The 27,784-nt window shown below is 40.9% G+C and overlaps 1 protein-coding gene across 1 annotated transcript in view; it reads right to left on the reverse strand.

Moving 5' to 3' along the window:
• naaladl2 (N-acetylated alpha-linked acidic dipeptidase like 2) overlaps positions 1 to 27,784 on the reverse strand; it is a 546,561-nt gene that overhangs the window by 242,889 nt on the left and 275,888 nt on the right. Inside the window, exons 9-10 of the mRNA XM_086283107.1 lie at positions 22,107 to 22,226; positions 19,122 to 19,254 (exon numbers count right to left, since the gene is read on the reverse strand). Of these exons, the coding sequence (XP_086139233.1) occupies positions 19,122 to 19,254; positions 22,107 to 22,226 (253 nt within the window). The remainder of the gene's footprint in view (positions 1 to 19,121; positions 19,255 to 22,106; positions 22,227 to 27,784) is intronic.

The following is a 27,784-nucleotide window of genomic DNA, read 5'->3' on the forward strand; positions in this document are numbered from 1 at the left end:
AGATAATATAGCAGAAACTAATTAAGATAATAACAAAGGAAGCATAAAACTAACAGCAAGACACAAAAAACTGAGAACTACCAAAACAGAAAGTAACTAAATGGGAAATCAACTAGCACAGATGAAAACGTGGCAACAAAATGTAAGGGGACACTACAAGAAATCAAATACCTATAAGGAAAGTCTATAAAGAATACAGAATTAAACTACACACGTAATTAAAAATTTGTCAGAGAGAAGACTAAATAATAGATAGTCTTCTCTCTGACAACAATAATAGAAAATACTGCAAGAAAAAGTAGCTTTTACTTTTGACCAAATTGAGAGTAGACAAAAGAAAATGCCTTTGAAAGCTTCTCCCTCCTGTCAGCAATCATCTCCTTCGCAATTCCACATTCAAACAGGAATGCATTTATGTGTTGAATAACACAACTTTGCAATTCCCCCAGACTTAAGTTTCCATCTTACACTCAATCAACTGAAAGTTGCAAAGGCCAAAAAGGACAAAGAAGGTACAAGAAGCAAGAACAGAAAACAGCTACATTTGCCCAGGAGAGGACACTACAGCAAATATAGAAGGTTTGGTTACTGATGCTGCTCAGGGTTTTTAGCCATTCAGTGTAGGCTGTTTGCTGGGCAGGATAAAGTTTAATGAAGGAGAGGAATGCATACTACTAGACTACTGACTAAGAAAATGAGAAAAATAGCTCCAGAGAGTAATTGCGAGAGTATCAGATTTATGTCATCGCTGTCTCACTTTTCTTATGTTGATCTTTATTCATTATTGAGCTAAAGAACCAACTTTTTTTGTGATTGATTAATCTGAATGTAGCCCATAAAACTTTATTTTTTAAACCTCAAAAACAACCAAACGCATCAATAGACTGAGTAATCTGTCAGGCGAAAGCTCAGTCTTTCAGCTAATATTTTATTACTTAATGAATATTTTTTCAGCATATAAAACTAAATTTGTTGTCACATAATGCAGGCATAAGGTTTTAAGAGCCTGAATCTGAGACAGACAGACTTTAATCCTTGCACCTTAGTTTTTCCTGTGGTTGTTTTGACAGAGTACAACAAATACTCCTGGTCATTCAAATTAATGACAAATATCACACAATATTTGACTATGCTGACTGACTTTTTCTCAGTACCCCCAAGACACATATTGATTTAGTAAGAGCTTCTCTGCAAGCGCACAGCCTACAAAAGCTGAAAAAAGTAGACTTGGTACATAAACATAATCCTTAAAAATTGTTGTGGCAAATCAGGAAGTAGTGTATGAATGATTTTGAAAGTATTTTTCTGATATCTCAAAGAGCAGAAAAACATTTTTGAAGGTGACAATCTGATATCCACAGGAAAACCCTTTAATAGTTGTAGTGAAGGAAAAATAAACATGGTTATGGAATATAGGTTAATGAGTAAAATGAGTTTTACATGCACATAAAAATAAGTAAGTAACTTCCAGGTAAAGCATATGTTACATATTTTTCCCCTTTTGATATTATACCTGCTGAAGCAGAATCCTTATAGGCAAAGCATCTATTTTCAGAACTCTCCTGGGCTTAGCGAGGCAGCGAGACACAGATGTTCAAATTTCCCACTGGACTCTCTTCTTACACACATGCACATAAAAATTGTGCACAAAAAAAATCTTCAGGCAGAGAAATTGTCTTGAGAATGGCAATAATTATGCCAATGCAATTAAGAAAACATGCTCCACATAAGCCACATCTCTATTTGTCACCCTATTAAATCAGAAAATCAACAGGACCAAGGCTAAGCTCTATAAACACCATTTACACCATTCCTTCAAGTGAGTCTCAGATGCTGTGGTAAAGTAAATGCATACTTGAGTGAGAAATAAACTGGAATATATAAAAATTAAATTATGCAAGCAAGGAGTGAAGTCATACTGCTGCATGATGTTGGAACTGATAAGCTATTAAGTCTCACAAATGGAAACGCTGACACTTAAAACGGCCGAGAACACGGAATGTGCTTGCACATGTTCCGTTTGTTGAATAAAGTAAAATGAGAAAAGGAGTGTAGAACTTTGATCACTTTTTCTTTCCACCTCTCTTGCTCATTTCTTTATGCATTTACAGTATATCGTTCTCTTTGGATCTCTCGCTCTTGCTGTGATACACGGTGTGTATCAAAAACGCCTCATTCTGTCATTGTCAGCGTGCTAACAGGCTCATTGGACTACCTTGTTATCCAACTCAAACAGTGAGACCTAAAGAAAAAACCACAGCACATTTCCATAATGTTATTGACCGAGTGCTGAGATGCGACGCTGCCTGGAATATACACACATTTGCATGTCTATTACCTCAGAAAACTGCAACTCTTGACATGAGGCAAGGAGAGCCAATTTGAAGCTCTGCTGCACATTCAACATCCTCCAAATATCCACCCACATACAAACCGTTACACACCAGAATCACATTAAAGCTGGAAAGGAAAGGATTTAGGGAGACAGGAAGTAGTGTAATGAAGGCCAATGATGTCCTTTAGAGGGTTAAACACACACACTTGACATGCATGATGGATCAGCTGTGAAATAGGCAAAGTTCAGCAAAGCCAGTGTGACAGGAATTTCAAATAGGATGTACCTGTCTATCTTTGCAACATGTCAGGCACTACTAGTGGTGTTTAGATTGTAAAAGGAAGATAATAGGATCGTGTATGACACAGGTGGCAGATTTAGCTGTTGTGACAGCAAGAGAGGATTATACCAGAGAATCTGAGGATGTGAGGCAGATCCTAGTAGCTCAATGAACTGAGGGCTGTACACTCTGTGTACTTGTAGCATGATTAAAAACACTGATTACAGTTTAGATTTATAGCTCAGGTTTCTCTGTATTAGCATCCTGCTCTTTCATTTGAGCTATTGGATATACAGATAGAGAGAGTGTTATGTCTTTCTCACTTACACACACAATACTAGAGGTCAACTTTAAGCAAATTGCATAAATTGTCTTTATGTCTGTGAAGGTTCTCAATCATTCAGGTCATTGTAGTCAAAGGAGCTTGCAAAGAAAAGCGTCTGGACTTCTTTAAGTTGCTTGAAGACGTTTCACCTCTCTTCTCGGATGAGAGGTGAAACGTCTTCAAGCAACTTAAAGAAGTCCAGACGCCTTTTTTTGCAAGCTCCTTTGATCATAAATTGTCTTCAAGTGCTGGCTTTATCAAGGAGATCGTGTTTTACCACTGCTCTTATGCATAGGCCTGGACCCCCTCAGATGATCATTAACAATGCTGGATACAGATACTAACGAAATGGAGGAATCATTAGCCACCTCATCCATATGAACTACATCAAGCTGTATGACAGGCGTGACCAAGACATTGATTCACTGATCCACACCAATAGGATCTACAACAACAACATTGGGATGTCATTTGGACTGGAAAAGTGTACTCACAGAGAGTAACACAGGGGCGACCGTGGCTCAAGAGTTGGCAGTTCGTCTTGTAATCAGAAGGTTGCCGTTTTGAGCCCCGGCTCCGACAGTCTCGGTCGTTGTGTCCTTGGGCAAGACACTTCACCCATTGCTTACTGGTGGTGGTCAGAGGGCCCGGTGGCACCAGTGTCTGGCAGCCTTGCCTCTGTCAGTGCGCCCCAGGGTGGCTGTGGCTACAATGTAGCTTGCCATCACCAGTGTGTGAATGGGTGGATGACTGAACGTGTAAAGCGCTTTGGGGTCCTTAGGGACTAAATAAAGCGCTATACAAATACAGGCCATTTACCATTTAAGTCCTGAGGAGTAAGCTGAAGGGGAATAACAAGATCTGGGCACTCAACATTAAGGCTAAAGGTCCAGTTTACCATCCCGGAAATGGTAACTTCGATAGGGTTACCTGTCCCAGGTAGATATCTGTATATGTACCCTAATGTGCCCTCCATTCCAATCTGCAACCAGATATTAATAAATCATAAGGAGATCTACGAGAAATTTTATCCTCCTTGCATAATTCAGGTTGCACTGATGTAAATGCTATCGCTGTTGTACCAACATTTAACTGTTCAGCAATATCCCACTAAACAGCCAACTGTGTTGTAATGCATACAGCAACTCTAAGCAAAAGTGCATTCTCTTGAAAACCATGTGAGTTCATCCCTGATGAGAACTCACTAAAGGTTTGTTTTTAACCTTGAAACAAGATGGGAGGTCAGACACTGTTGTGCTCAGTATAGAATACCCTGATTTTGAGCAGGATGAGAACTGCGTGGACTAACACCAGTTGTGACCTTGATTAAATTGTCTTTAAAATTAAAGTGATTTGTTGTAAAGCTTAACTTGATTGGGTGCTTACTGCTATTCCCAGCAGTTCAATCCTTAGTATTAACACCTGAAAAACAGTTTTAGAAACAGAAGCTCAGTGCTCTATTTTATTACCCAACAGTAGACCATTTGATGAAAAACCAACTTTCAGCACTCTGTGTCATTTTATGATCATAAATAAGTCTCAATATGAACTCTGACCATAAGAAATATAATTTCTTTTATATAAATGGAACAGAAAAGTAGAATGAGAGATTATTAAACCACTGTGTCATCCGGTGTAATTTAATGGAAATTAATATAGTGAAGATACTACATGATTGCGGACCTCCCAGCCAGTGGCACCATTCTATGTCAGTAGAGTAAACCGTTATGTATGAGTGTACCATTATAGTACTTATAGTAAGTATTGGTACTTCATGTTGTTGGTATGTTGCAGAGCTGCGATTAATGTTTTTTTCTAATCCAAACTTACCCGAATACTTTAAGTGATAACTGTATCTCTTGCCAGTCAGATATCATAGTAATGCCACATAGTTACAAAGTGGCAGTGAAAGTGGAAGCAAGATTATGAATATAATTTCCTGATAGAGGTGTGGCTACAACTAGAAACCATCAAATATTAAAGAATTCAGTGACTTCTAGAAAATGTTGGTGAACCAACTAGAACCTAAAGTTCTAGACAAAGTGTGTGTGTACCGAGGTAATTTTACTTCAACACTGAGGTGCATGCATATTAGTACATACAGAGAGTTGCCTCTCCAACCAGAATTCAATTCAATTTAGTTCAATTCAGTTACATTTTATTTATATAGTGCCAAATCCCAACAATAGTTGCCTCAAGGCGCTATATTGTAAGGTACACCCTAATTTTAGTTTAGTTTTTTGTTTGTTTGTTTTTTAGTTACAGTTAAGTATGAAAATCTTGATGCAGATGACAGCCATTGTGTCTTTCCGTTTTAGTTTTTAAATTAACGTTGCTATATTTGGTCAGTGAAAGGAGGGGAGTTGATGTCTTACTACCACCTTGTATCTGAATCAGTATGTTAATGACTACATTTCCATTCCTTGGGTTCATTTGAATCCAGCAGGTGTCTAAATAACCCAAGGGATGCTGTAAAAATGAGCCATGTGTCAAACAGTTCAGAAATTTACACAGTGCAGTGGTTTGAATATACTATATTTGGCAACATAAGAGGACTGCAGTAAGAATTGCTACATATTAAAGTTTAACACAATTATGGAATCGTAGCCATATGCACAACCAGTAGTGTATACCGAAATATCAAAGTGAACTCATAATGGAGAACAATCATAAGCCGATGACCAGCAGCGCTCATTTGTTTATCACAGCGAGGGGATCCAGAAATAAATCTGTGAAAGAAAAACTGCACGCATGGCAGCTACATTAAAAAGACAGAGGAAATTGCCTCACTACCAGAGGCAACAGCTTGGCAAAAGACATGACTCGTCTGGCAGAAAAAGGTGCCAGAAACAATTATTTTTCTCTTTTCCTCACAAAGGAAGAACACAGTTTCTGTTTCCCTCCTGTGGTCTGCTCTCATATGAGTCTTGGGCATGGCATGCCTTTCATGCAGATTGCCTCATTGTTGAAATTAAGAGAACAATGTCAAAAATACTTATTCGTACCACCACTGGTGCCAAAACCCTGACTATATATCCAGACAGAACCTGTTCAGTAAGTAAAACGTTATGATTTCACTATCGAGAAATCAATGCTATCATTAGCACTTCAAACAAGGTTGATTTCAAGCCCAGCTCTGACGAAGAATGCACTCAGACTGATATAGCATTTAGTTTCAATTCAGCAAGACAGGTTGAAAATGGGTTTCAGCAATATTATTCAACATCATTGCACTAATAATAGTAAACTTAACATTTGCATACTGCTGTTTATCATTTATTCAGAAAGTTGGCCGCTGGTTATCTGTTTTAGTTCCACAAAATCAACCCTCGTAGAAATAAAACATATTGGTCAGTGTCTTGTTGGGGTATAGAATACCTCTAATTCTGATTTGATAACAAATAATAACCTAGTTAACCCTCCTGCCATCCTTTAAAAAACTCACACCCATCACCCTAGGGACCATTCTCAGCCACGTCATAAAAAGACCATATATCCATATTTTATTCCACTTTAAATTAGCCAACCTTGTAAAACTACTTCTCCCTGAAATATTCATGTAAAGTTTTAATTATATTTTCGTTGTTTTAACCCTTCAAATCCCAGTGTTATTACATGAGCGCCCTGTGTTATAAGCCCCAAAAACCAAAAAACGAAACTAAATATTTCCACAAAAAACCAGTTGAAGTAATATGTGATTGTCATTATAAGTAGGCCTTTAGATGGACCAAAGATTGGCACCAACATACATTTTGACCTGCCATTATTTTTTTTGCATTTTTTTTGCAATTTAAAAATTAAAACTTCAAGGCCCTGAGTCTTCATTGACATCCAAGAAAAGAAGAAAAAATAAAATCATATGATGATAATTTGGGGTTGAAAAATAGCGTTTATAATGGAAGTCAATGGGCAGAAAATGGTCCCCAGGGTGATGGGTGTGGGGATTTCTGCTGCTCAGCCATTTTAGGCTGATTTAAGGAATTCACACTGGAATATTAACATTGACAGGTAAAAACTACCCTGTGGCAAGTTTGGTTATATTCCACTGAACACAGTGGAAATGGCAGCCATTTAACACATAGCAGTGGCACAAAAAGGTCCCAAGAAGGCAGGAAGGTTAAGATCACAGATAACCAGAGTTGGCAAAAGTACAGACTTTCTGTACTGTAGAAGTACAAATACTGTTAAAAAATACACCAGTAAAAGTTCAGGTACTGATTCATGTTATTTATGCAAGTACAAATAAGAAAGTATAGGCTCGGAAATGTCCTCAAAGCAAGAAAGTAAAAAGTAGCCCTTTGGAGGATGTCTCTATTTTTGTACAGAGCTAACTGGACCTTGTACTATGTTAATGTAACGATAAAATAATATCAGTAGATGGAAATACAAACCTTTTTTATTCTACTTATACTCTGCTTGAATCTGAAGAATGAAAATAAAATGATCTATTTTCTGTTGCCTACATTGTAGAGGGTGACGTTGCTTCTAAACAGGAAAATATATATAGTTAGGGGTTAAAGTGGGATTCAGCAAGTGGAGGAACCCTTAAATTAGTTGTAGTGGCTCAGTATGAGGAAAAGAATCATAACTCATAACAATAATTTCTATTGTGAGCTCCAGTAGATTTTCTTTGTATATAGGCTGTGATCAGCTGACCTGTTGCTCTTTGTAGATTTGCAAAATGTCATGTGTTGTTCTGGCTGATTTCCATCCTCTACACTGACTTTATGCTGTGTTTTTCTAGATCAGGGGTGGCCAACCAGTCAGAGACCAAGAGCCACTTTTTTTTTTTTACTGTGTTACCACAAAGAGCCACATCATACACATGGGCACACATGGGCATCACCCATCCTTTCCCCTCTCTCTCACACACACACACACAAAAAATACACACATCTCTGCTCAGTCAGATTTATTGTAAATGTCACACACCAACATGATGACAGAAATGGACTCCTACAGTACTAAAACCACACGCCAGTCACTTTCAACAATGAACATTGTGTGCACTGTCTCACACACACAAACTCTCAGTTCAACCAAGTCCACAAACAAAAATATAATAATCTACAATAGCATTTTTCTTTTACAATGCATGATGTTTAGTGGGAAATCTGGCATTCCTTGCCTTGAACAGTCCTCTTCAGATCTGGCTTGTATTCCGTTGTTGTCACTCGACGCAATTCTTTCACATGAGTGTCAGTCCGAACAGATCGATGCTTGGATTTCACATGTTTCAGGGTTGAGAAAACAGACTCGCAGACGTATGTTGACCCAAACATTGACGGTATCTTAAGCGCAGCCCATTTGACATTGGGATATTTTTCCATTGGCACACTTTTCCAGAACTCAATGGTCTAAATTGGTCCTCCTCACAAAGATCGATCAACTCCAACTCAGCCGCAGAGCAGTAAAATGCGTTAAATCTCCCTTTTGATTATGCATCTTGAACAGCTTCAGTTTGGTGCAAACACACTTTGCAGCATTTTTAACTTACCCTGCAGGGTCAAGTTCAGTCTGTCCAAGTGACACAACATGTCGACCAAAAAGGCCAGATCCATAATCCACTTGAGGTGCGAGAGCTTGGGATAGTCCTTGTCCTTCTCTTCCATAACAGTTTCACGGCATCCAAAAGCTCAAACAAGTGAGAGAGTACCTGGCCTTTTGACAGAGACCTCACAGTGCAGTGCAGCGGCAGGTCACCTGGAAGCCCTTGGTCCAGCTCAGCGATGAGATTCTTGAATTGCCTGTGGTTAAGCGCATGAGTGCGGATGTAGTTAACGATTTCCATCACAGGCTTCATGACGTTATCTAAATGAAATGATTTAGACACAAGTTGCTCCATGTGGATGATGCAATGGAAATTCCAAAACTTCGTGCAAATATTGCCAACTGAGGCTTGTCTTGTATATCACAACTCTCATCCAATGCAACACTAAAATACTCACATGCTTGAAGGTCAGAGTGCAACTGTGATTCAATAGCCGTGAGTTAACTGTGAGTTAATGTCCGATATTCTGTGTTCAACAGTGTGGCGGGACAGTTGGACGTCTGACACCATGCTTTTTAGTTTGTTGTTTTCAGGAGACAAAATTTCAACAACGTCACTGTGGCATTTTTTAACGCACTTCCCTTCATTGTATGGCTTTTTAGCCCATGCAATGTTTCAAGCCAGCTGATAGGATGCGAGCGTTATGGTCTCTGACCGCTTCGTAAACTTTTTGAAAAACTGTATCTGCTTTTCTACCTGACTTTTCAAAGTGGCAAACTCGTGCTTGCGAAGTTCAGTCCCTTTTGGAAATTCCCGGTCAATGTTAGCACGGAGTGAGCTGAAGTGGCGCTAAAGATTTGAAGCTTTGAAATGCGCTAATGATGTCTGACACATAAGACAGAATGGCTTGCCATTGCGTTCAACAAAAAAATATAAACTCTCCCACTCTGTTAAAAATGGCCTGTGTTCATCTTCATATTTTCGTTTTGCTGTGCATTGCGCAATTGATGAAAATACCGTATTGAACTCAAGGAAAGCAAATGCGCACATTTTAAAACAACAACAACAACAACAACAACAACAACACAAAAACCCCCAAAACACAAACTTTGATATGAACGTAAGAGCGAATAAATCTAAGCATCATCAGCTGAAAAACCATGAATCTCTGCTACAATTGAGGTAACCCAACTCTGACCATGAAGCCACAGCCACTGTGCACCAGTCACACACTGTTTGTTACTTTAAATCCATCACAGCGAACTAACCTGTTTATCCTGCACTAAACCGCAGAGGATTTTCATGCAACCTTCCAGTTTATCACATCCCACTGAGCAGTCCTAAATCTAACCTCTCTTCTTGTGACAAAGTGGGTGAGAACACCATTTGCCCAGATTTTAGGCGTGTTATTCTTAGTTAACATTCTTGTTTTGATTAGTTTATTTAAACTTATTCTGTAGTTTGCAAACATTTACTATCCCAGATTTGTTTATGCTTTGCACTTTTAAAGATTACTTAGTATAACATCTTGGTTTAAATCATTTTTGACAAGTTTATTAAGTTAACATTTTATTTATTTCAACTGTTAGTTTGTCCACTTTACTTTTTTTGAACTCACCTACCTGTGTTTCAGGAACAAAAGGAGGAAGTGTGCCCTCACTTCCTGTATTTATAGCTTCCTGTTTACTGCTGATGTCACAGGAAGGGGCAGGTGAAGGGGGGGGGGGGGGGGGGGGTGAAAGGGGAGGTAAAGAACTGGCAAAGAGTAGCATAAGTGTATAATTATGATTGTAATGTCTAGTCTTACCCATTGAATGGAGTATTCCTTAGGAGAACAGTGTGTTTGGATAGCTTAAGTATTTAAGCAGAAGAAAGCTTGCCAGTTCAAGTTCAGTTATGTTTATTTACACCAAGTTATCTTTGGAGTTATTGAGTTTTTTTATGTTTGTAAATATTTTTGGTCATAATGATGATAAATTATGATGATTATGACAAACCACTGTCCTACTTTTAACACACGCATGTCTCTTTATGCAACATCTCCTTGTGATTAATACAAGAACAGGATTTTCTTTGGGGGGAGTGTTTAGAAAAACTCCCCCCAAAAGAGCCTGTTTTGAAAATGTAAGGAGCAGAAAGTTTAAAAATGTAGGAAGTAAAAGTATAAAGAAGTCTCCCCCTTGCCGTAGCGTTTGCGTTGTACCTTGTCAATCTCTAGTTATGATACCAGTTGCTCCTTCCGGATGTTGGAACTCTGGGCTACTAGTTATTTTGCTGTTAGTCTAGATGCTGGATGTCTGAAATTTCATACCTCCCAAATCGTCTTCATGTACCTTCTTCCACTGGGATTACATCTGTAGTAGCCTTCCAACATTTCCCTATTATTTTACCTTGTCCACTTCCTGTTCCAGTAGCTCACCCAAGCATATTAAGGTGCTGTTGTAATGTCAGGAAGAGTTGGATACTGCTCATGTTTACCTTTAAATGAAATTTTAGCCTTTTACATGCTTACATTTTACCGAATAGATCACATTAAAAATACTTTAAATTAATCTTTATCTGTTCCTGGTTGGAATGTAGCCATAAATGGTAATTCATAGTGCTTTGTTTCCTGATTTCAAAAGCATGCAGATGTTTATAATTGCCTAATGTCTACGACGCTCATGCAAAGTTTCATTGAGATGACTTGTTGAAGATGAGATAGGATGCATACATACATGCATACATTACAATGATTATAGTAAGAAGATGCTCCACGAACGATATTGTTTATTAACTGCCTAAGTGAAACTCTACAACTATGGTTTACAAATTAAAGTCAAGGTAATCAAGCTTTGATACACCACACAAACAACATTGCAGCCAATGTTTTCTGAGTCAGTCATTTGAGTGTGTCTCTATAAGAACAGATTTTTGTGTTGGCACTGGTTCAACTTTATACCAAGTGTCAAGACAGTTATATGGCAAGCCAGAAAATCCAAGCTGTGGCATCTCTTCAGAGAATAAATGAATGCTACAGCAGCATGGTGCACATCAAACTAGATGAATGCTGGAGCAATGTGGAGTAAAGCTGACAGCGAACACCTGCTGATGATATCTAAGCAAACACTGTGGGCTCTGCAGGAATCTGCATACAACTAGATTTGTTTCTCTTTTCACTCATGTACTACAGTATGTGACATTAACAGACATGTATGGAAGGAAAATAAATAAATACGAAACAAGAAACTTAGCAGGGGTGAGCATTTTAAAACCATCTTACTATTTTTTTTAATTAATGCATATAAAATGATTAGTTCTTCTCAAAGGTCACAACACTCAACAACCCACACGTACACAGTGAATGCATATAAATATCCACAACTGTGAATGAACGACTGCTGGTGTTAGAGTACACACAGCTTGATTTGCTGTAGCTGTCTCAGCAGACAATATAGCAGTGATACAAAGCTGCTAGGAAGAGTCAAATTAACAAGCTCAGAAAGGAGGAGGAGAGAGTAGAGAGTGAGGAAGACAAAAAGTCCAAACAATACACTGAGAGGCGGGGGAAAGTCTAGGGTAACATTATACAGAGCCCTCCAAACAGTGGAATTACATTTACTCTAAAAGGCACTTCCACTGGCAGCATTTCCACTGGGAAGCACCACTGACAGCTTCTTGTGTCTTATTTTTCCATTTGAAAAGGGAGCTACTTTTGACACCACTGAGAACCAAGTGTGTTTTAAAGCTCTTAAAACACCAAGGGCCCGGAAAGAAAAAAGCGTTTCAACTTAAGCAGGTGCACCACAACAGCTTTTTAAAAGTCTCACAAAACGGCACAATATGCCTCTGTTTGGGGAAGAAACTGGCCTACATTTCAGTAAATTGTAAGTGCTTAGCATAGGGGCATGTGACAAAGATAGATCCACCCTGAAATGACTAGAAACCTCAGGATATTATTATACAGGGTATTATTATTATCGTTATGTTGTATTCTACATCTCATTCTCCACCTTACCACCAGGAGACACAGTGATGCTTACTTTAGGATACAGTAAATTCAAAGCTTGTTAGACATGTTTTTAGACAACCCTACAGTTTTGTGGCATTGAAAAACAAATGTAATATATTGTAATGAAGGTGGAGCACTTTAACACAGATGTCTTTCAGAAATGGATGTTTTTTATGGAATAATGGTGGTTACTTTATTGCACTAGTGGATCCAATTTTCATCTTGACCTCATGAAGATTCATTTAAAACTAAAGAAAGGCAGCTGATTGTGAGCAGCAAGCATGGAAGGTTTTATGCAGATTTTAGACCAACTACAATTACAAAATTGAAGGGCATAATATCTTCTCATACTGCTTGTATGGCAAAAGCACATTCGTAATGATATTTTTCATGATGTAGAACACCATTTCATATGCAAAAAAATGTAATAAATGGTTTGCATGTAGTTAAAATGGCAAAAAAAATATCTTGACCATTTTTTAATAATCTCCAACAATTTGACACTTTCCAAATAAAAGTGTTGTTAAGACTCCAGTTGTTCCGCTAGCCTCCATTCTACAGAGGAAAACAAAGGCACTGACAGATGGTAGCAAACAAAAACGAATAGTGAAAGTAAAAGTGCAGCTTATTTGAGTATCAGTGCCAATTTTGTCATTATGCAGCAATTTGAAGTTTCCAAGACTAAGCAGACCCACTTATTCAGCAGGTTATAGAACCACTTTTAGTTGAAATAACTTGAAGTTATCGTCTCTCTCATTTTGGAGGGCACTATGTCCTGACACATAATTTAAATTGGGTTGAGACCTTTATTCTTTTTCTTTTTTCCAAACATGGCACTATTATGGTCAGACATCTCTACTTTGGTCTTATCTTCCCAAAGGACTTTGCTTCAGAAGTCTTGTTGTCATGGTCCTGGGCCGTGTTGGCCCAGTATTCTTAGTTCTCTTGTATTTTTGTATTCAGTTCCCTGTTTAGGTTCTGTTTCCTGAGTTGCCCTGTTATGTTGTTCCCTGTGTGCTTTCCCTTTGTGACTCTCACCCCCTGTGTGCCCCTCTATGTATTCATGAGCCCTTGTCCCCTTTCGTGTTTTATTCCATGTTTTCCCCAGCCTGTTATGTCTGTGTTCTCCCCGTGCTCTCTCCTCCTGTCTGAACCTCTGTGTACTTCCTGTTGGACTCTGCCCGTCTCCCGTCAGTGTTATATTCACCCCGCCCTGTCTCGTTATGGTTATCTGTGTCAGCTGTGTTCCCCGTGTGTTCCCACTTTCCTCGTTAACCCTCTATTTCTGTCTGCGTCTTCCTCTGTTCGGCGTCGCGTTCTCCCTCATGTTGTGTGTTATTCTCCCCGTGGTTCCTGGTACATCTCATGTTTAGTTTTTCCAGTTTAGTTCAGTACTGTTTTGTGTTTCACCTTTAAGCCAGCATTAAAACTGTGATCTTTAAGTTTATCCCCGTGTCTGTGAGTCTGCATCTTGGGTCCTTCTCCTGCCTGCCACACAACGAATCATGACAGAAGAACGCGACCCCGAACTGGACCCAGCAGCTCACAACCCCTCCGCGGACCTCCAGGAAGACTTGGTCTACACGGTGGAATACCACTGTGAGGAATGGGCGACGCTGCCTAGAGGCGAATACCGGGAGACCGTAGCTGTCCGTCTTCAGCGGATGGTGTCCGGGCTCCCGTGGCTATTCGGCGCGCTGCGCCCCCACATCCGGGACTTTCTTGTGTCCGCCGTGGGCATCCGCCCGGGGCAGCTGTCCCAGAAAGAACCGGAAACGGTCAGGATCGGGACCATGGGGCTCACCACCGTTACGCCGCCTGTTCGCTTCTCATCGGCTTCTACATCTTCGCCACCGCCTGTCTACACTACGTGGCGCACGGAGATGCCAGAGGCCAGCTACTTCGGTGAAGAGGAGCGGCAGCAGGTGTTACGGGCGTATCGGGAGGACGAGCTCCGTTGGAAGCCCTGGCTTATCACCGAGGAGGAGCTCTCGTCAGCTGTCCCACCACAGACCGACCACCCACCCTCGCCGCCGCGATCGGGCTACTCGTCTCCTGCTTCCTGCCTGGCACGGATGTGGTCTGAGGGCGAGGAGCCGGTCGCCACGGAAGGCCAGGCTGAGCCCGCGGCCGCCCCTAAGAGGAAACGGCGTTCCCGCCGCTGTCGCGCACCGCCACGGCCCGTTCTGCCCTCCACTGAGCAACACGAGGTGGCTGTGGGGGGCGCGGATTCCGACCTCGAGGAGCGGCAGCGCGCCGTATGCGCGCAATAGGAGGAAGAGCTACGAGAGGAGCCATGGCTCGCTCCCCCCTACGATGAGGTTTTCCGCGGGACACGGCTAGCCCTTGGGGGCCCCTGGAGTTGCCTGGGACTCCCGCCTGCCACTCCGCTTACTACCGCCTCCTCAGCCGCTGCGACGCCTCAGGAGCCTCCTTCTCCCACGTCTACGGGGCCCACGGCCAAAAGAAAACGGCGTTCGCGTCGCCACCGCATCGCCCGACGCTCGGAGGTGAGTGAAACTGTCCAGTCGCTCCAAGTTACCTCTGAGCGGAAGGCATGTGAGGAGGCTACGGACTTAGCCGGTGAGGTGGCTAGCAATGAGCCATTCACCGAGCCGCAGGCCAGAGACAGTTCCGCTCCCGCTTCACTCAACCCGGCAGGGACCACAGACTCGATTCACAGACTGACAAGGTTTCCCACTGCCTTTGGTTTTAATAACGGTAGGGAGGTGTTTCCTTTGGTGTCTCTTTCCGTGTCTGCAGTTCCAACTAAATCTGAGTTGCCTGTGGTTTCTCTCTTCCCTCCTGAGCCGGCCCTGCTCCTCCATGGGTCACTGAATGAAGGCAACAAAAGCATAGCTAGTGCTCCGGTGTGCCCAGCTACACTTGCTTTTCACGAACCAGAGACTGTGAACACTGGTCATGAATCCCTAGCATGTTACCAAGATGCACACATAACAGCAGATCATGGTGACCAGGACACTGTAATGTCACAACACGTCTCCTGTCTCCCCATAGGTAATAAACCAGGTGGTTCTGAACTGTTTTGCTCCAGCACCATAACCACCACTCAGGAGATGGAAGCTGGGGTCAGGCTTTATGTGACACCATTTTCTCCTGCCTCTATGAACTCGTCACTAGATAGGGTTTTGGCCCCGGACAATGTCGTAACCACCCTCTCTCAGCCTGAAGTGTCACCTGCTTCAGTTAATGGTTCACGTACCGTTTCACCTGTATCTGTCTCTCCACTCAATAGGGTTAGCACTCTGAAGCCACAGATCACTGCGGGTACGGGTTCCAACAAACACATCCATCCAACACACCACAGTCATGCTACCACGGTGCCATTGGTTAGGTCCATGTCTGTGCATTTACTGTTTTTCCAGGAGTCAGCTCCTAATGATCTAAGCTTTGTTTTTGTGGATCGAGTGGTGGTTCTTGTTTTCCGTATGGTCGAACCAGCTCCTCTGAGCCGCACACTACCACCGGTTGAGTCCAACCAGCTTATGTTGACCTCTCCTAGGACTACACAGACTGGGCTAGTAACCTCTGAGCCACTTTGGACTGGTGCGGACTTTGGGAACCTAATGATTGCTGGCTCAGAACTGGTGGTCCCCACTGTCCACTTCATGGTTTCTTGTGTTAAGATGTTAAGCCCTATAGACTGTTTTTTACCTGCTCTCTCTCTCTCTGGGTTTGTGCCTCAGCAGCCTGTGTTTCCTCAGCTCCTAGTCCAGCCAGGGGCCTTCATAACTGTTTGTCCTGCGTCTGCTGTTGGACTCCCAGGTGTGCCTATCTGGCACCCTGCGGCGACGCCACCGCTTCGCGTCACGTCAGCTGGAGGGTCCGAGGGGCCCGTTCAGCCTCCTGTCTCCGCTGGAGGGTCCGAGGGGCCCGTTCAGCCTCCTGTCTCCGCTGGAGGGTCCGAGGGGCCCGTTCAGCCTCCATCAGCCTCTGCTGCTCCGTCTGGCCCAGCCTCAGCCTCAGCGGCCTCAGAGTCTTCGTCCTCGTCTGGCCCAGCCTCAGCCTCAGCGGCCTCAGAGTCTTCGTCCTCGTCTGGCCCAGCCTCAGAGTCTTCGTCCTCGTCTGGCCCAGCCTCAGAGTCTCCCGCCTCGACTGGTCCTGTGCCCACCGGGCCTCGGCCAGTACGCCTGACACTGGAGAGCCGCCGCTGCCTTCCGCGCGGCCGGCCCCCCGAACTGCTCCGTCGTCTCCTTCGCCGCCGCCGCTGCCTTCCGCGCGGCCGGCCCCCTGAACTGCTCAGTCGTCTCCTTCGCCGCCGCCGCTGCCTTCCGCGCGGCCGGCCCCCTGAACTGCTCCGTCGTCTCCTTCGTCGCCGCCGTTGCCTTCCGCGCGGCCGGCCTCCGGACCAGCTCTGTCACCTGTGCCACCTGCCCGGTCGGCCCCCCGACCGTGTGACCCGTGAACTTTTGTGCCGGTGGGCTCTGGGTCGGCCCCCTGAACTTTATTTGAACTATGGTCTTGTGCTCCTGTGTTTTCTGTTGTTCGTTTTTGTTTTTTGTTCCGAGCCCTCCGTCCTGGGCCCCCGCCGCCCGCCCTGGGTCGTTTTCTGTTTGGTTTTTGTTTTCCTGTGTTTGGGCTGTCTGGAGCCAGCCCTTGTGGGGGGGGGGGTGATGTCATGGTCCTGGGCCGTGTTGGCCCAGTATTCTTAGTTCTCTTGTATTTTTGTATTCAGTTCCCTGTTTAGGTTCTGTTTCCTGAGTTGCCCTGTTATGTTGTTCCCTGTGTGCTTTCCCTTTGTGACTCTCACCCCCTGTGTGCCCCTCTATGTATTCATGAGCCCTTGTCCCCTTTCGTGTTTTATTCCATGTTTTCCCCAGCCTGTTATGTCTGTGTTCTCCCCGTGCTCTCTCCTCCTGTCTGAACCTCTGTGTACTTCCTGTTGGACTCTGCCCGTCTCCCGTCAGTGTTATATTCACCCCGCCCTGTCTCGTTATGGTTATCTGTGTCAGCTGTGTTCCCCGTGTGTTCCCACTTTCCTCGTTAACCCTCTATTTCTGTCTGCGTCTTCCTCTGTTCGGCGTCGCGTTCTCCCTCATGTTGTGTGTTATTCTCCCCGTGGTTCCTGGTACATCTCATGTTTAGTTTTTCCAGTTTAGTTCAGTACTGTTTTGTGTTTCACCTTTAAGCCAGCATTAAAACTGTGATCTTTAAGTTTATCCCCGTGTCTGTGAGTCTGCATCTTGGGTCCTTCTCCTGCCTGCCACACAACGAATCATGACACTTGTGGTTTGTTCAGACACACCTAGGTAAAGCGGAGCCATCTGCACTCTTCTTTTTAGACATAAAGGGCTTTTCCCCCTGTGAACCCACCCAAACAAACCACACTTGTTCAGGTTTTTTTTCCAATTGTACTATCATGAACTTTCAAATCCCATAATGGAAACAAATGACCGCTGCTGAGAATCGGTGACAATAAAAAGTATCACACATTAAGAAGACATCAGCATATTAATGTACTTAAATTTATATTTAAATCGTGGTTGTAACATGTTCACATGACACTTCTTATTATTAATTTCACTTAATAAATGAAATTATTATTAATTTCATTAATTACACAGAGATTAATCTTGGCAGACTCTTGCAGTTGAATAAAGTATGGTTTATATGAGTAATGAGGTGTCCTTTCACATCCTCTGTTCTTCTGAGCTGCATTAGCACAAGGGACCTGAGAGCATTGCGATTGGTGAGAGATCAGACAGCCAGCATCTGTCTCTCTCTCTTCCACTTATATACAGCTCAACACACCCGTTCACATATACACTCTTACACATGCTCACACAGCAGCCCAGACATCTGGTGGGGCTCTAGTGGGTCTTGCCACTGTGGTGCTGGGACTCTTACAAGGACTAAAGATACTTCAGCAGTAATGACATATCCCTATTGACCAGACCGGGCAGAAAAACAGGAAGTAGGGACAAGACAGTGTCAGAGAGGTCATTCATCTGGGGAGAGTGATTTAAATACAGTAGAATAGAGTCGAAAAGATATTAAATCCTCTGCCAGAGATCAAGGTAATTTTCAAGCACTGACCAGTATCCAGAGAGAAGTGTTATTGAACTGAGCTTTACTTAAAGGCAGGGCTTTAACTGAACCATGTGTTGTCATTGTTGTTTGTTTTTTTTGTTTTTTTTTTGAATAAATATAATTTGTAGGTTTTAACACAATAATGCTAAGCAGGTTTATTTGTTCCATGCTGTAGCTTGGCTTTGCTCACAGACTATGACTTTGAAATACTCAGTAAATCTGAACATAATGTCACCCCATGACATGCCCTCATTCTCTTTGCTTTCCCATCAGAGGGGTCATGCAGGCAGATGTCGTAAGCTTGCAGTTTGTGTACTTATCATCAGTATCTAGCTAGATAAGAATAGCAGGAATATGTGTTTTAAGTGGTAAAAAGCTCCCTTTCATAACAAGCTGACAGTTATTGTCAGACTGTTCAGCAAATTACATTTGATTAATTTGGAGAAATGCATTACTTTTTACTAAAGTTGTTTGTTTGTATTTTGAAATATCTTTGACAGAAAATTAAACCTGTTTTTTGTTGTTTTTTTACCTTAGAAAATAAAATGCCTTTACCGTTGTTGTGAAGTAGTTCTATAAAAATAAGCTCAAACTGAATTAACTTTCGGAAAAAAAAATATACATGAAAAACACAAATTGCTCACTTACCAATTGCAGGATTTCCTCCAGGGTTTAAAGTGACTCTAAAGGCTTGATGCCAAGTGTGGCGACTGGGGGGACCATCACAGGGGTCAATGTAAAGAAGAACACCTCCAAAACCCAACTCAGACAGCAGGGATAGCTAGACAAACACAAAGATTCAATGATGAAAACAGAAATAGCAAATATCTGTGTATACCATCACTGTTAAGACAAGACATGTAAACGTTATAGTTATTTTATTCATAAACACTGTCTCAAGTAAATATTTACTTCACTATCATGCAGTAGATGGTGATAAGTCAGAACATTAAGCATTAATTCAGCAAGATTGAGAATTAAACATTACTGTGGGTGAAATCACGGTAAAGCACGCTGTTTTGACATGAGTTTTGGTGTACTTCATCTCCTTCCTTTATCAGTGTATAGACTAGTCACAACTCAAAATTTAGATCTAATAAAACAATACACCAAAAGATTTTTGATATGATTTCTTAATAATTTTTTTGAAGTTTATTTCTTATTATATGAGCAAAATTAACACAGTGAGAGGGGGTTTCTGATTTTCATGTTGATCAAAGGTTACACTTGTGTTTATGTAGTCACCCTCACTGATAATAATGCAGAAGTGTTTCTGAGAGAGATGAAGTGTGCTGCAGCTGCCACTGTGTAGCACAGTATTTTATGGTTGTCCATGGAAGATGTAGTGTCCTTGTTTTTTATGAGCGTAGATGACTATTTTATTGAATATGTGACACCAACCACGGTCACTCTACTCTCATCACAACTCTGTCCTTCACTGGAAAACAGGGACACAACACAGGCATGGACTCAGGGACACACAGACACACACAAACTCAAAAATCAGCCTCTTTTAATGAAAATCCCTTAATACACGAAAGTCATGCAAATTAATGGTTCTTTTCGTTTCTCAATTATGCATGTGTTCTGTGACTGTTCCTAAGACCATTCACTTACAAAACATGCCCACACACACAAAAACGCATGTACAGCACACATACACACAGTTTGTAGTCCATGATAAAAGCAGAAAAAATTGTGGAAAACCAAAATCAGAAGAACACAAGCTGAAAAATGTTTACTCAACTCAAATTTATGATAACTGGGTATCAAAGATTTTAGGAATAAATACGCAACAGTAGGAAAATATACTGAAATAAGACCATAATGCAATTAGCAATGTCTTTCCAAAATTAGCTGCTGTTAATGGAGCCAAATAAGTTAAAACACACTGATAAGCACATCAGTGTGTGTGTGTCAAATTTGACTGAAGCTGCATGTGTAACATTAGGCCCTGCAGTCACCGTCACACACTCATTAGTGAGAGTACAATTCTCATCAATCATCCTTCCCTACTTCTACGTAAGGAGTGATCATTTCTCTCAGCCACTGGTACATAGAGACATTATGAAACACACATGCTCATATTTGTCACAAACTATGGGTGAAGAGGAAAAAATGGGTCAGCAGCCTGTTGCTTGAAGGGGTCCCATGTGACAGCTGTTTCAGTTAATGGATTTTTAGAAGTCTAACCAAGCCAATGCAAGATGAAGCACAGTGACCCGACTTTAAACATTTCCTCTCCTTCCCTTGCTAACTTCCATTTACTCCTGTTATACCTCATTAGGCTGTCATTTATCAATAGCTTAACATAAAAAAGTTGTGTAATGTCTGAAACAAAGGAATTAAGTACAGAAGTATTCCTTCAGTTATAGCAGAATAACAATGAGAAAAAGTATATTCTGTCTGAGGTTATGCAAGTCTGTGAGTGACTCTAAATAGATAATGATCATCTTTACAAAAACGTCTTACCACATTGGCTTTCCAGAATGTTAAAAGTACAATGCTTAAAAAAATCTAACTCCTGGAAATGTTGAAGCACAAATGTACAAGCACAGATATATTTTTGTCCAAACTGAGTTAAGCATCAAATTTGATCTTTTACCTTACTCAAAGTAAAAGCATTATTCCCCCAAATACATCCACACAATTTTCTGCAGAATTTTGACACCTGTAATTTAAATAAAATTCAATAGTTCCCTTTTATTAAAATATATTCATGTTGTTAACCCAACCTAATGATCTCGTTCAGATTAGATTGGTTTAATGCACAACGCATGCACAAAGAGTTTTGTTATTCACTGACTTCTGGCCGCTGAATCAAAACAATGAATATGGTGACTAAGTGATCTGTATTGCAAGTTCATGTTATCAGATCATAATTTATTCTAATCATTACACAATGTAGTGTCAAGGTTGGCATTTATGTATCGCTGTAATCAATGCAATGCATGGATCCAGTACATTTACATTAACTTTAAATTTCATTGCTGATTATGTCCTTGTAGAGGCTGCCTTCATTTTTTTCAACAGAATTCATTTTGATTTAATGAAAAGTGAAACAATAATAATGAGCAGGGTAATTAACATGTTAGTATGTGTTTATGTTTTAATTAACTGGATTGGAACATATATTTTCCCTGTCATCTTCTTATTGATGGGAAAACTGCTTTGAGGAGAATGTGGCAGACATCCAAGGAGAAACAACCCTAATAAATCAATGTATTGCTAATGTTACTGCTCATGAAGCAAATGGATTGAGATGTCACTGTGCTAAGGAGGTGCAGATAAAAAAGTTAGGTATGGTAATGGCAAACAGAAGAATTAGTCATGTATGACAACCCACGTGGACTAGGTGCTATTGAGTATAAAATCCCTGTACAACAAGCTGCACTTAGATTCAGAAGGCAGTGTGCTACTTTTCCATGCAAGTTAAAGGTACTTCATTTAGGACACTCTGTTTTGAAGCTCTGATATTACAAGAAAATCATTTTTGAGTCATACCTTGGAATTTTTTTAAAGATCAAAACATTTCATTTCTCCTGCTGCAGGATTACCATTTCAGACCATATCATTTGATACCTTTATTGGCACAGTATAGTGAGCATTACTTTGTGGAGCTTTCTATCTTACCTTGTATAGTAAAGGTATTTTGCCAAGTTTGACAACAGCAATCTGGTTGGTGAGGTTCAGGGTCTCTTTGGCTCTTCTTAGGTCATCGACACTGCCATACTGGATGTCCACCACCTCACCCTGGTGATGAAAAACAAGCAGAACATCAGGGATCTACGATACTAAATTAATATTAAAAACTCTGATCGTTTATTAATATGTTTGAGGGTAACACCACCCAGATTTTACGTAGCATTTATGTATTTATATGCCAAGTCAACTGGAAGCTCACTGAATAATTAATAATTCCTGCATGGCCTTACTCTGGATATCAGATCTTTATATTTACTGTCTAAAAGTGAGATGCTGACATTGGCTTCTCATTAGGACAATATTAAATGACTTTCAGTTTTAAGCTTGTTGAGGACCCCCCACCCCTCCAAAAAAAACAACAACAAACAAACAAAAAAAAACAGATAGACGTCAATTAATAACCAACGTGCATGCCCAGAATTTACTATATAGAATATTACTACCAAAGAATCTGTTGACTTTGCAGCATCCCGAAATCACTTTGACGAAGTGTCTTTGTATCTGTATGTGAGTGTGTGCGTGCATGCATGTGTGTGTGTGTGCGCATGTGTACTTTTGTCTCCATGCATGTCTGGGTAACTGAGCAACTGTTATCACCTCCCAAATTAAAGTGACCTAGAAGCTGTTGAGGAAAGTCAAAGCATTACTTTTTTGGGGTCTCTCTCTCTCTCTCTCTTAGTCTCTCTCTTTTACCCTACTCCACCCATCGCTACTTCCTCACCTGGGCCTGATTCATTTTTCATGTGGCCTGGGGGCGAGTGTAACACGATGCTGCAGTAGGGTGAATGTGAGTGAGGGGTAGAGAGTGCCCGACTGTGTGAATGCGAGAAAGTGAGAGAGAACACATCTTTTTGCATCAGGGGACCCCAGTACATGAGAGCGCGAGAGATTTATCACTCCTGCCTGAATTTGCATTATAAAAGTCTTCCATTTAAACCGAAAGCCATGGAACAGTACAAGACACAGCAAATTGTAATACAGAAAAATTCTATACGGATTGAGATGGCACTGCTTAAACTAGACCAATCTCCTTTTCCTCTCTACCTTTATTCTTTCATTTCATCTTGACAAGGTAATAAAATTAACGATGTAAGTGTCCTCTGTCTGGCTGAAGCAGTGAGCATCTTTCACCTGTTAAGGTAATCATTTTTTAACCTCTTTTTTTAAACATCTTTCCTTTCAACCTAGCCTGTCAGTCAAACCAGGTTTTGGTTGACCAATATATATCCAGTATCTTATCCTAAATCTGTTCTGTATGTATTTTTAAGTGCAGGCTTGTCATGCATGCAAATTTCTTTTTTGAATGAGAAGAAAATAAATGTGAATATTTACCTAACTATCATTCAATCAGGAATTAATTTATGTCTTTGCTAAAACGAGCATTCTCACAATCTTATACTTTAGGATCTTAGGTGTGAGTGGACCCAGTGTATGTAAAATTAATATAAAATTAAATGCAATGATGGGCAAAGTTTAGTATGTGGATTGTCTAGTTATGGTACAATGTTCTCCAGGGAAACTCTACATCCTGGTGTCCATGCAAATGTTACTGTCCAACATGCTGCAGCAATCGTTTCAGACCTCCAGCCTAAGAAATGACTCGAGGAACAGCACACGGACCCAAAGGCTTTGATTGACAGAGTCCAAATGTGAGGATCCTTTGACTGAGTCCCAAATGATGCCCTGCCAATGTCCTTGTGCTGAACAACATAGAGAATACCCCACAAAGACTTTCAGCCCCGTCCGGATGTTCAGAGCTGTTTTCAGAGGAGAGGCACTTCTACAACATTAGGTAAAAATGTGGCTGTGGCTGATTATAGGGATTTAATATATAAGAATACTCTAATCTGCATGAAAATAAGCACAAAGCAAGGAAGAATATGGACTACATAAAAAAACAATAATTGCAATAATTTTATATCTCAGTCTCTGTTTCTAAATGCATACAGCATATGAAGAAAGAAGAAATGATGACGTGAATTAGACCAGTCATACAAGGAAAAGAAAGACGATTAAGGTTTGTTTCTTTCTTTTGTTGTCTGCTGATTAAAGCCTGCACATACTTTACAATTAAGTCTCATCACGTCAAGTGGAAACCGTACCTTCATACAGGCATTATGTCAGACAGCATGAGGGGACAGGTTGAAAGAAGGCCTGCCTGAGACAGACAATTGTGTGTCTGGCATTAATGCAATTTAGGAAAATTTACTATTATACATTTATTTGTAGAAGTGGCCTGACTGGATCTTAAAAAATTCTTGGGTCTGGATATTTCTTCATATGTTATAGTACATGGATACATGTTGCAGGAAGGCAACTAAACTTTGTATAAGAAGTCGTCCTGATTTCTATGAGGATTTATGTTCCTAGAAAAAAAATTGTATAGGAAAGATATGTAAGCTAAAGTATAGTTAATTAGTTACAAATGCAGAATCTCAACTGCAAAAGGATTCATTTCTTTTCTTTTTTTTTTTAGATTTAACACACACACACACACACACACACATGCGCACACACACACACACACACACACACACACACATACACATGCGCACACACACACACACACACACACACACACACACACACACACACACACACACACACAGGGAGTGCAGAATTATTAGGCAAGTTGTATTTTTGAGGAATAATTTTATTATTGAACAACAACCATGTTCTCAATGAACCCAAAAAACTCATTAATATCAAAGCTGAATGTTTTTGGAAGTAGTTTTTAGTTTGTTTTTAGTTTTAGCTATTTTAGGGGGATATCTGTGTGTGCAGGTGACTATTACTGTGCATAATTATTAGGCAACTTAACAAAAAACAAATATATACCCATTTCAATTATTTATTTTTACCAGTGAAACCAATATAACATCTCCACATTCACAAATATACATTTCTGACATTCAAAAACAAAACAAAAACAAATCAGCGACCAATATAGCCACCTTTCTTTGCAAGGACACTCAAAAGCCTGCCATCCATGGATTCTGTCAGTGTTTTGATCTGTTCACCATCAACATTGCGTGCAGCAGCAACCACAGCCTCCCAGACACTGTTCAGAGAGGTGTACTGTTTTCCCTCCTTGTAAATCTCACATTTGATGATGGACCACAGGTTCTCAATGGGGTTCAGATCAGGTGAACAAGGTGGCCATGTCATTAGTTTTTCTTCTTTTATACCCTTTCTTGCCAGCCACGCTGTGGAGTACTTGGACGCGTGTGATGGAGCATTGTCCTGCATGAAAATCATGTTTTTCTTGAAGGATGCAGACTTCTTCCTGTACCACTGCTTGAAGAAGGTGTCTTCCAGAAACTGGCAGTAGGACTGGGAGTTGAGCTTGACTCCATCCTCAACCGAAAAAGGCCCCACAAGCTCATCTTTGATGATACCAGCCCAAACCAGTACTCCACCTCCACCTTGCTGGCGTCTGAGTCGGACTGGAGCTCTCTGCCCTTTACCAATCCAGCCACGGGCCCGTCCATCTGGCCCATCAAGACTCACTCTCATTTCATCAGTCCATAAAACCTTAGAAAAACCAGTCTTGAGATATTTCTTGGCCCAGTCTTGACGTTTCAGCTTGTGTGTCTTGTTCAGTGGTGGTCGTCTTTCAGCCTTTCTTACCATGGCCATGTCTCTGAGTATTGCACACCTTGTGCTTTTGGGCACTCCAGTGATGTTGCAGCTCTGAAACATGGCCAAACTGGTGGCAAGTGGCATCTTGGCAGCTGCACGCTTGACTTTTCTCAGTTCATGGGCAGTCATTTTGCGCCTTGGTTTTTCCACACGCTTCTTGCGACCCTGTTGACTATTTTGAATGAAACGCTTGATTGTTCGATGATCACGCTTCAGAAGCTTTGCAATTTTGAGACTGCTGCATCCCTCTGCAAGATATCTCACTATTTTTGACTTTTCTGAGCCTGTCAAGTCCTTCTTTTGACCCATTTTGCAAAAGGAAAGGACGTTGCCTAATAATTATGCACACCTGATATAGGGTGTTGATGTCATTAGACCACACCCCTTCTCATTACAGAGTTGCACATCACCTAATATGCTTAATTGGTAGTAGGCTTTCGAGCCTATACAGCTTGGAGTAAGACAACATGCATGAAGAGGATGATGTGGACAAAATACTCATTTGCCTAATAATTCTGCACTCCCTGTATGTATGTATGTATGTATGTATGTATGTATGTATGTATGTATGTATATATATATATATATATATATATATATATATATATATACATACATATATATATATATATATATATATATATATATATATATATATATATATATATATATATATATACATACATATAATTTTACTGTCTGTGTACTTTTAGAAGCACACATATGACATATTGTTAAGCTACTGTTAACACGTGCAACTTTTATAGTACTTTATTGTAATGGGGGTTGTTTGAATGCAAAGTCTTGCTTGTACTGGTATAGGCAAAGATAATGCTACAGCAACTAACAACGTGAGCCTTAAGCAACAAAAAATGTCATGTTTTTTCCTCACAGATGGAAGCCATATTCTATTAGTTTTTTAAAATGTAGGCATTTTTGCCATCAACTTAGCTGCTGTTCTTGCCAGTTTCCTCAAACATCTCTTGTAACAGCACCCTGAGAGGCCCCTCTGTGAAATTACAGTGTGTAAACCATCAACGTAGATACTTCACAAAGCTCAAGGTTTCACTGTTGGCAGGGGACAAATTATTTGACATGTTTTTCTGAAAAGAAATCTTTAAGAGGAACTAGACTCCTATCTGCATCTCCAGAACAAGCCATAGTGGGAGTCCTCTAGCAGCAGTTATGACCATCCCTATTAACCCACCATTGTCCTGTGGTCCAACGGCAGTATAGTAAATCAAGTGAGTCTGGTAGTAGCTGAAAGGTTGACTCCATTCTTCCTTCTGGTTCTGACAGCAGAAGGCCAAAAGTAGTTTCTCATAAAGGGCAATGTTTCATACATTATATCCTTACTCTTTCTAAACTCTCAAACGCCTCTAAATCATCCATTTATTCTTTTTATAAACTGCACTAGGTGTTTTTGCATTCTCTTCTCTCATTACTTTTCCCCAAACTTTAACTTTTAAAAGAAAGTTTCTTCAAACCTCTGACAGCCTCTCTGTTTAGAAAGTGGTTTAGGAAGAAACGATTTTCACGTTTTGTTGAATTTTCCACTTTGAGACACACCTAACCTTCCCCAATCAAAGAATGACTTCAAACGCATGTAAATCACTGAGTTAAAACAATGATGATGAAGCACTTTTAAAATTTGTGAAATTGTAAAGAAAACACTACTAGTAGCAGTCAAAGGAGCTTGCAAAGAAAAGCGTCTTTAAGTTACTTGAAGACGTCTTCAAGTAACTTAAAGACGCTTTTCTTTGCAAGCTCCTTTGACTACGATGACCTGGATGACTGAGAACCTTCACAGACACCACTAGTAGCGCCGTACCTCAAAAGTCTGATTGATGATTAAGGCTGCGCTGGCTTCAATCTTTACAGCCATCACCTTCAATTTAGCTACTTTATAAAGGACAGACATGATCACACTTGAAACATTTCTTTTTTTGAGACCTTGAGTAATA

This window comes from Aulonocara sp. 'chitande type north' Nkhata Bay, linkage group LG23 (genome assembly GCF_057382095.1).
Source record: "Aulonocara sp. 'chitande type north' Nkhata Bay isolate Kocher_YH1m ecotype deep benthic linkage group LG23, A_spYH_male_GT1.1, whole genome shotgun sequence".
Lineage (NCBI taxonomy): Eukaryota > Metazoa > Chordata > Actinopteri > Cichliformes > Cichlidae > Aulonocara > Aulonocara sp. 'chitande type north' Nkhata Bay.